The sequence below is a fragment of the Ciona intestinalis genome, unplaced genomic scaffold (assembly GCF_000224145.3).
Source record: "Ciona intestinalis unplaced genomic scaffold, KH HT000049.2, whole genome shotgun sequence".
NCBI classification, from domain to species: domain Eukaryota; kingdom Metazoa; phylum Chordata; class Ascidiacea; order Phlebobranchia; family Cionidae; genus Ciona; species Ciona intestinalis.
This window is the reverse complement of record NW_004190371.2, coordinates 251,072-261,757: the sequence shown is the minus strand read 5'-3', so window position 1 is coordinate 261,757 and position 10,686 is coordinate 251,072. Positions and strand designations below refer to the sequence as shown.

Below are 10,686 nucleotides of genomic sequence, written 5' to 3'. Positions count from 1 at the left end.
TAATTTATTTTCTTTAAAAACGGAACTAATTAGTGACATTTTAATAAAGATAATTTTATATTTTTTTCCCAAAAAATGTTGCTTACGTAAAGATAATTATAATACATGCCCAATCATTAAAGCTGTGCTCTCTTGCTATATTGTACTTTGCCATGATGTTTCGACATATCTCATTTGTTAAAATTTAAAAAGGGACATTCAAAAATCTCGAATCATAGTGAGCTTATTTTGTTACGTCACAATGTAGTAGAGTTGTCCAATCCCTGATAGGTCAGATTGCTCACGTGACTGACGCCTCGCACCAGCTGATTACACCGCGCCTTGGTTGCTCCGCGCATAAAACGCTTCTTCCCCACAAAGCAAGTTACCACTACGTTCCAGTTCAGATGAAGTTGGTTTCACACCAGGTTACAAGCTGAAAGGATTCAAGAAGATTTCTTGCAAGACTTTAGTTAAGTATTGTTTCGTTTCATATATGGTATGTCATACTATTTAATGTAACATATATAGTTTTATACTATTTACAGTAGTATTATTACAATGCATAATATACAATAATATTATTCTAAAAGTTTTGTGTCTTGCGTTTATTACTAGTTTTTTTTCATTACTTTCTGTTTCATTAATCGCGACAGTTCTCTGATACTACACGTCACTCGCGACGTCACTCGCAATAACACAATCGCTGCGTTCTGTTGCGTCACAAACCGACACAATCGTTTAAATTTCGCTTTTAAGCCGCTTTCGTTACGTCATAGCTAAACAACACGCGACTGCTGTACGCATACGTTTCGCGAAGTTTTTTTATGGGGCCCCATGTGCGTCGACGCAAGGCACATTATACTCGTATATTCTAATTATATTTGCGCTATGAGCACGAAGCATGAAGATCAAAGAATTGGTAAAGTATGAATCACAATTGGCATTATTACGTACATAAGCTCTTTTCTAGAAACATCGATGATGTGACGTCACAAAGTGGTGATGACGCAACAGAAGAACCCGCTTAGTAAGTTCATTGTTTCGTCACAAACTTATTTTGCTTTAAATGGTGTTTTGAAATTCTATTTTGCAGAACATGGTATGTGACGTCACAGAGGATAAAGCAGACCATGGCACGAAGGAAGAATGAAGGTAATTATTACGTAATAATATACAAATTAATATTTAACGATTATGTTTTTGCAGAAAAGTCAGCGAATAAAGCTGCCGAAAAAAAGCGCAAGGTATTGTATATTATTATTGTTTATAATTTAGTAAAACGATATAATTTAGTAAAACTTTGGAATCAATTGAAATGTGGAAAAACTTAAACCGAGTTGATGAAATCTCTTTGTATACGAATACGTAACTATCCTACCTTTGCAGACGCAGAACAAAGATAAAGACGCCGATAAAGAATACACGGTTTGAGGTTTGAGTACTATAAGGAAAGGTTGTGTTTTGTATGTGTGTCTTGTCTGCGCTGCTGTATTCTTATTCTGCTGGGCCTAATGTTGCCAGCTATTTTTAGTCAGTCACTACTATAGTGCATTTTGCATGTCTATGAAATATATGCAACGAAACTATGGCGAAAATCTTGCTGGATCAGATTTTGTTGTTGTACACTCTATTGTGTACTTCGTCTACAAAGATCGAATCCTTCAGCGGTTCTGTATTGCCCTGATCGCTTGATGAGAACGCTATGTTGGTACACAAATACTCGAGTAATATCAACACGCAAGATAATATGCGCGTATATGTGATAGTAATTCATTTAATATACTGATAAACTTCCTCGTGGCTAACTTTATATTAAAACGTCATGTAGCGCGATTGGGACGATGGCCACGTCACAATTACGCTACGACGTCGATACGGGGGGGTCAAAGCATTGTCATGACCCTGCGTTCGGTGCGGTTACGTCAGTTTTGATTGAGTTACTTAACGGTCAGGTTGTTGGGTTGACGTCGCAATGTGGTTCGTAGCACCCTGGCGCAGTTTCGTAACGGTCGATACGTTGCGTAACATCCGGACGTTATATTATATTGTGTGAAGATACGACGAGAGTATCGCGGTACCAATATGGCGACTTACCTTTTGATTGGGACTTGCGGAGCTGTTGTTGGCTTCGACTCTTTGCGGTCGGACATTCAATATGGTGTACACTGCAAATGATTATCTTTCAGGATTTGAACCATGTTTTAGCTGTAGATGTTTCACTGATTATGTCCGCGTTAATTACTTTTTGACTGCATCCCCTTTTTGCATGATTGAGCTGTTGCGTTTGTTGCATGTTTGGCACATGTATGTCGCTGCACTCGTTCTATTATTTTTGTCTTTTTGTTGGTGTATTCCTTGTTGTGCACATTGTCAATGTGCGTCGTTGTTCTATTTTTGTCTATGGGGTTTCTTTAACCTGCGTGGACAGTAACATCCCGCAAGGGTTTCTCACCAGAGTAGAAACCCACTACCATTGGCTGGGGGCTTGTCGTGCCGTAGTGGCTTTCCACCAACGCCAGCCACAAACTCTATGATGAAATGTTAATCATGTTTCTATTTTTCAGAAGCTTTTTCAATAAAAGTCATCACGTTTAGCTTGTTTTGTATTATTTCGTATTGTTGCAAAATAAAATATTAAATGAACTTAATTACTTCTTCATGGATTTGTGGTATGATGTCAGAATCTTGTTACGTCATGGAAAAGTGACGTCAGAGTTACGTCAGATCTCCATTCTTCAAATGACGTCCTTGCATATTCGCGTGTTTAGTTATCACTAGTTCATGTACGAATTTATCCTGCGTGACCAGACTTTGGCTCCAATCAGTCCGCTATCCAATCCTTGATTGGCCAGATTGCTCAAGTGATTGACGCCACGAATCAGCTGATATCCCCGCCTTGATTGCCTCGTGCATAAACCGCCCTTCCTCACAAAGCAAGTTGCTTCTTAGATGGAGGTGGCTCCACACTAGCTTACATTTTGGAAGGTTGCAAAAAGATTTCTTGGAAGACTTTAGTTAAGTATTGTTTTATTACATTAGTATCATGACATACTATTTACTATAACGTATAGTAGGATGGGGGAAGACACCTTTTCATTATATTGTTTCGTTCCATTTGGTAGTAAACAATAAACATTTAAAGAATTGTAAAACCGTATCCTTCACGACTCTCATAGAGGGTTGTTTATTGTTTAAAATCCGATCAGGATATTTAGATATAATGTTCCAAAGATGTCCCATCTTCCCCCACCCTAGCCTACTATATATTATAGCTTTGGACTACAATACACTAATATTATTGCACCATACAGTATATACAATAATATTATTCTGAAGTTTTGCGTTTTGCGTTTATGACTTAATAAGTTTAATATATTGGGATTTGATTTCAATCAAGAGACTAAAGGATAAATGCAAGAATCAGCAATTGGAACATGGGGAAAAAATCAATAAAAAACAAAAGAGCAAAGCTCTAATGAGTGAGCACGTATTAAGCTAATTGGTATAATATTAATTAACCTTTTTACTACAACGGTCGACTAAGCCCGATCAAACAAACAAGAAGTAACCAACAAAGCGGTTTTCAATCCCCATTGTTGGCTGTGGAGCAGTTGCTAGAATGCATTGATACATTTTAACTTATGAAGTTTTAATTTAACTCGTAAAGACTTATGGTGTATGAGGATTGAGTGATTGGTAAATAATATGTGTAAATACGCTTTGTACAACTGCTGCATGTGTTGATTTGTAAACTTACACCAGTTAACCTTGTCGTGGCTTAAAAACGTTTGTGTTCGTGAACTTGGATAACTTTAATCACGTAGTAATTAAGTTATGTTAGAAGTTGTACTAAAAATAATGTTTCAATTACGCGAATGATGATAATTATGTATAAGAGTAGTGCTTTCAATGCATCACCACTTAAATTGTAATAGTTTGATACAAGCGTCAGTCGTTGTGTGGATTCCTTATCTCACTAACACGCATCCTCCCAAATCCCCAGAGAGTATAATCGCTGTTTCGACATATCGTTTAACTGGAAACCGTGGCCTGCGCGTGCTGGGAACAGATTATAGCCTAATGTCCCGAGTACGATCCTTGCCCGGCGTAACAATTATTTTGGATTTATTTACTTCTAATAAGGCATATGTGAGACAATTACTATATACACGTTTTATTTATAATTGTACTGCAGCAACGTAAACAAAGCTAAAAGTTATCGATTACTGCATGTGTTAATAACGGTTACCGATGTATGGCAGTTTACTTGACTCGCAAGCGTTCTAATTATTAATTACTCATTAATTAAACGATTTTATACACTATGGTTTATAAGACTATAAGCTAAGAAATAATCTATCAAATACAATCGATTAATTAATGTTAAAGGTACATTCTAGAATTAACGCTTTTAAACAAAAAGAAAAGTAATCGTTAATTACTCACTAATTACGCAATCGTATGCAGTATGGTAAATATTTTATAGAGTGAAATCATTAAATTTTGTTTCAAGTTATTGAAGATTTATGGGAAAAACCAAAAACTACAGGACACACTTTTAAATCTGTGCCATAACAAATCATATTATCCAAAATTTGAACACCAACTGTTAATAACAAAAGGTTTACAACAACTTATATCTATCATAACAAGGATTATATTTATACTATATATACATACTGTATTTATAATGACCAGGCACAACTAATTCATGATTAAATTGTTTTTCTGTTTCGTTGTTTTGGAATTGGAATTTGTCTCGATCTAATTTGTCGTTCAACCTCACCCATAAAAGTACGCATAGCGGATACAATAAGAAATGCACCATAATCTTGTAAGCGTGATGGTGACCACTTGCTTGCCGGACCATAGCGTGGTCCATGTTGACAGTTAGTCAAATGAGGAACACTTAAAGCAGCTATCATTGCTGCTTCTCTTGTATATGCTTCCTCTGAAACAACGTTTTGGAAAACATAATGTAATACAACACCATAGTCATTTTCCCATATATCTAGAATGTGCTCCAGCTTATCACTGCGTTGATCTTGTGTCCTTGAACGAATAGCGGCTTTGAAATGATCAAATGGTCTTAAGCCTTTTCCTTTACCGACATAAAATATTGCACCTGAGAAAATCTTTAAGCATTCTTTCTCATTTCGTTGGTTTATTTGCAAAGGCAAATCTTTAGTAATCCTTGGATCCAAGAGGAAGTAAGTAAAACAATCTTTAGAGTTACCATCCCGTTGTTCTACTTTAGGATTGTCAAATTCACATCTCAAAGTATTGTCATCTTCATTATCATTACTTGGCAATTGTGTGGAAATAAACAAGCTGCATAATTCTGGTGAATATGGCATGATGCATTTAACATTCGAACAATGATTACCCATCCTTTCCTTCCTGCACAAAACAAGTTTTTTTTCATACTGCTTTCTTACAGGCGCAATCGGACCAACTTTAATGCCATAAGAAATTAGTTCCAAACGCAATTCTGCATCTGTCATTTTTTGAATTTCTGAGGGTTTTGATGTTTCTAATGTTTCATTAAGACTCAGATGTCCGATGAGTTCATCAATGTCACTTCCACTAAAGGATTTCCAACACAAATACATTTTAGTGGTATCTGCAGAAGCTGCATCACTCAATGACGGTTCAGTAATGTTGGATGATGTGGAAGTAGATCGGCTGATATGATGCTCAAGAAAATGATCACCATCAGAGTCCGAATATTCGAAAAAAGTGTCTTCCTCTCCTTTATTTGGTATATAATAACTCTGTTGAATTAACCGTTTTTCTGCATCATCCTGAATATTAACTGCACGTAAAGACGCTGTAAACTTTGATCTAACAGGAGAACCCATATCCTCAGTTTGAACTCTTTGACTCATCTTTTAGACTCTAGGTTATCTACTCTTCCAAATAGAACAGTCTTTTGACACAGTGGATTCAGCTTCAGAATATGTTGTGGGCAGAGTATTCTTCTGGACTCTGTCTCCTTTAATTTTTTCCCTTTGTTAGTGTTTTAGCCAATTCAGTCAAACGGGCAATGCTTTTAAATTGTATTTACGATTGTTGATTGCGGTAACTAAAAGAAAGGGAATAACATCCTTAAATAAACACGTAAATACGCGAATAAACAATAATACGAAAGATATATATATAGTAGGGTGGGGGAAGATGGGACATCACATTATAATAAGGTGGGTAAGGTGAAATATGTTTTAGTCTCTTTTCTTCTTCCATTTGATAGTAAATAAGGAATATTTAGAGAATTATATAACCGCAGCACCACGACTCTAAAAGAGCGTTGTTAATTTTTCAAACATGATACGATATTCATGTTACCCCAGCACAGCCTACTAGAGATATTCACAGTACTATATTTTATATTGGCTACCTTTGTTTAAAAACTGACTGACTTAATCACATTTTCTGAGGCCAAAATTAAGAACCATTTTACCTACTGCAACAATAAAAGCAGCGAAACAAAATATATAGGTTATTTAACTCGTAAATCGCACTTATTTCTTTTAAAGGATACGGAATAATACGTTTTGCAAATTGATAAGATTTGTTTTAGGAAGTTTGGACAACTTTTAATCACGCAGTAATTAAGTAATGTTATAAGTTATTATTAATCATATAATGTTTAACTAAAAATAATGTTTCAACTGCGATAAATGATAATAAGGTATAGGCTTTTAATGCGTCCCCACTTAATTGTCAATTAACCCGTTTACTACCCCGGTCGACTAAGCTCGATCAAAAACAAATTAGAAATAACCAATAAAACGAGTTTCGGACGCCATTTGTGACCTTGTAGTAGCAGTAGGTAAAATGCATTTTTTAATAACGGGGTAATTACTTAATAACAGAAGCTAATATTAATCATATGAAGTTTAACCAAAAATAATGTTCAATTACGATTGCTGATAATAAAGAAAAGTGCTTACAATGCGCCCCTGCTTAAATGGTAATAGTTCTTATCTTATTTTCCTTATCTCACTAAGTTTTCCAATATACCATTTAGCTGAAAAATAATATATCCTTATTGTGGTGTATGTACTAGCAATAAGTTAAACGGTAAACTACGATTGTTCTTTAACTATATTATTTATGAAAGCATTAACTCACTCATTCACGTGTCTGCTTTTGCGTTAGTTGTTCCAACGCCAAGTACCAAGTTGGCTATAACGGCAGGTATACAGGGCGAATAGACCAAGCCATTCAAGTTCGTTATACGGAACGAAGCAAAAAGCAATTTCCCCTTTCTCTGCCACGTTGTAACCAAATCGTAATTGGGCGGACGTTTTCATGTTCGGTGTTGCAAGGAGGTTACGGATCGGAGCCCACAACCTCCTTTGTTTTGGGTCGGAACATAGCCTACCTATATCATAATAACATATTTTTAACGAAGATCATGTTAATCAATAGAACGAAGAGATGTATGCATTTGTAGGATAAAATATATTCATATGCACTCGTGGGATACAACATTTATCAATTGATGTTTGAACAATACGCATTGTCGTTCAAACATTACCAATTTCAATACAATATTGTAGTGTAGGTTAGACGTTAGAGCCATAGTGTTTCTACGACTCTGGTGTAGGTAACATGTTAAAAACTATAGCAGTAGGGCAAGGAAAGAATGTTTACACTTGATTTTCAATTTCGCGGTATTTACGTGTATTCCTAATAATAAAATTATTTATTAATCAAAAAATTAACAAGGATTTTAAACTGTTCCGTCTTACCCTGTGTGTTTTTGAATATCGCTTTATAACACGTGTGTTTTAATATATTGTTTCTGTGAATTGTTGTCAATTAATAAAGGTATAATCATAGTACACTGTTAGTGTACTATCGTATAATATAAGTACTAATTCGTGGTAGCACCCAAAACAAACTCATCGATTTTTAGTTATATTGCATTATATGTGCTGGAGTATACCAATTTTTCCGCACCGTACTATATATTAGTGCATTACCTCTAGCAAAAAAATAAGCCAAGTGATTTAATTCAAACCGTTTTAACAGACACGCGTCTTTTGTCCACCTTTGCAAAACCTGACTTTCTTTATGACACTGAATCTGTCATTCTGCAAGATTCTTAATCGTGACAGATTTAAAGTTACAGACAAGTAGGCTATAGTTAATGTTTAACGTATACCTTGTTGTTAATGTTTTAAAATCGTTTTTTTTCCAAGGACTGGTGTTCTATTTTTTTCGTCGAACAGTTGTTTATTTGCGATTATAGCAGTTGATGGCTGTGTTTTAAGCACAGATTAAAAAAAAATAAAAAAATTATTATTATCTATACCTGACCTACTGTTGCCAGCTATTTTTAGTCATCCACCACTATGGTGCATTTTGCATGTCCATAAAGTATATGCAATGAAACTATGGCGATCATTTTTCTGGATAAGATTTTGTTGTTGTACACTCTATTTTGTGTTACTTCTACAAAGATCGAATCTTTCAGCAATTCTGTATTGTCCTAATCGCTTGGTGAGAATACTGTGTTGGTACACAAATACTCGAGTAATATCTACACGCAGTATAATATGCGCGTTACTAAAGTCTATAATGTTTTATTTAATTATGTAAATTATAAACTTCCCCACCCCAGTAAAGTAATTATACAAACACCGGATAGCGTTATTGGGAGGATGGCCACGTCACAATCGATTGACGTTATTGTACTGTGTGAAGATACGACGAGAGTATCGCGGCACCAACATTGCGACTTGCCTTTGATTGGAACATGCGGAGCTGTTGTTGGCTTCGACTCCTTGTGGTTGGACATTCAATACGGTGTACACTGCAGATGATTATCCTTTGAGAAGCATGTTTTATTTGTATAGATGTTTCACAGAATATGTCCGCGTTAATTACTTTTTGACCATTTCCCGAATTTAAACGATTGAGCTGTTGTGTTTGTTGCATGTTTATCACAGTATTGTGAATGAATATAGTTATGCTCAAAATCTTCTGCTACAAGGTTACAAATGGCGACAGAAACTAGCTTTGTTGGTTACTTCAGGTTTGTTTCGAGCTTTGTCGACTGTGGCAGTAAAAGGGTTAATTAAAGTAATTCCAAATGTAATACGTGCTCATTTGTTAAAGCTATGCTCTCTTGTTAGAAGATTAAAATGTACGTTTTTAGCAGATTCCACGCTAGTATTTTGTACTGCACGACCTGAACCGTGTTAATTAATATACTAAATAAGTTAAAACTCTTTAAAAGTAAGGAAAACGGAATTTATTTTTTTTGTATAACCTACCCCTAATCCGTTTTAGCATACTTCACAGTTTTGACATGCGTGAAATCGAACTGTAAATTGCTTCCGATCAAGTTAGTTAGTTTGGTCCGAATAAGCATTTTGTGACAAATTCAACAATACACGAAAATCCAAATACTTGTGGTTCTGAAATTATAAAATATCTGACATTACTGCTTGGAAATGGCGGCAATTGGATTAAAACAAATGTTTCTTCTCTCCGGTAAGCATAATCTGAGATTTTAAGATTCTTTATTTCAAATTATTCAATAACATTAGACTCATTACTATTACCAGAGATACATAAACAAGAGATTGGCAATGACGTCATTGCCAATCTCTTGTTTATGTATCTCTGCTATTACATTTACTATAAAAATTAGTAGGATGTGCTTTAGCTCGCAAGTAACATATTTACACAACTTACATTAATTACTCCCAGGAAGAAACAACTTGAAACCGATCTACCATATTGGAAAATATGCCAAGGTATTAACTGAATAACTGTTAATTAAAAAACTGTTAGTGACGTTGTAGCGAAAATTTAATATACCAGTGGTTTTTACTGATAACATATTACGTAGTAGGTGGATTTTTTACTTAAACCGAAGGTTTTTGTAGTTTTATGTTATTTGGTACTGCTACACATTATTTAACAGCTATGTTTATTATATTTTGACAATATTAATTACATCATATAAAATATTCACTAGTTGATAACAGGATTGTAAAAGTTGTAAATCCGGACGGTGATCGTTTAATTTTATTGAAAATCCGGACGTAATATGTTTTACGTGCGTCGGTCACCCAAGCTACCAAATCTTGTTATAAAGCGTATTACTGACTATCACCACGACACCACAGTCTAGTGCGGGCGCCTGTGCGATAGAAACCGTTGTTAAAGCTGCGATCTAATGTTTGTTCGTCGCGTGTTCGTAATAATTAGCTAACGAAGTCGCTCGAGGAACAATCATTGCCGTGCTGCAATTTGACATTTTGCGCTTAATTGTTACGTCACATGTCTTATTGCAACATAACTATTAAAGGGCCTAAACACACCCCACATCACTTTTATTTTTTATTGTAAATTCATAAAGCGACCGTTTTATTGATTCCAAAAATACTTTGCTTATTAAAATGGGTCCAGTATAGGCGGAGATATTCGTCCTCAAACAGTGATCTCTAGCGCTATCTTTTTTTTACTACGAGCTCCGTGATTGTGACGTAGGAACGTACTAGTCACGTGACTGATTCATTGGTAAAAGCGAAACCTGCGTTTTTTTGTGCTTTTTTGCGTTTTTTTTGTTCTCTCGTTTTTCGCTGAAAACACTGCCTCTCGCTTTTCTGAATGAGAGCGGCCACGCTTCAACAATTTTGTGACGTGTTTGTCACGTGGGTAGTACACTTCTCAATTTTTTTC

The 10,686-nt window shown here is 35.3% G+C and overlaps 2 protein-coding genes across 4 annotated transcripts in view; one reads left to right on the top strand and one right to left on the bottom strand.

Annotated features, from left to right (window-relative positions):
• Positions 1 to 4,143: 4,143 nt before the first annotated feature.
• LOC108950199 (ankyrin repeat and LEM domain-containing protein 1-like) lies at positions 4,144 to 5,942 on the bottom strand (the record flags this gene model as incomplete). The annotated part of the gene is given in 1 exon segment (XM_026838025.1): positions 4,144 to 5,942. A coding segment is annotated over 1 exon segment (1,173 nt). The 3' UTR covers positions 4,144 to 4,697.
• A 3,342-nt stretch (positions 5,943 to 9,284) lies between these two features.
• Positions 9,285 to 10,686, top strand: part of LOC100180143 (elongation factor Tu, mitochondrial) — a 7,047-nt gene continuing 5,645 nt past the window's right edge. For 2 of the 3 annotated variants that reach the window (XM_018815213.2, XM_018815215.2), the window contains exons 1-2: positions 9,302 to 9,489; positions 9,709 to 9,755. In XM_018815213.2, coding sequence (XP_018670758.1) covers positions 9,450 to 9,489; positions 9,709 to 9,755 — 87 coding nt within the window. In that variant the 5' untranslated portion in view covers positions 9,302 to 9,449. Of the gene's footprint in view, positions 9,490 to 9,708; positions 9,756 to 10,686 lie in introns of all 3 variants that reach the window. The other variant, XM_009862832.3, reaches the window with a different exon arrangement.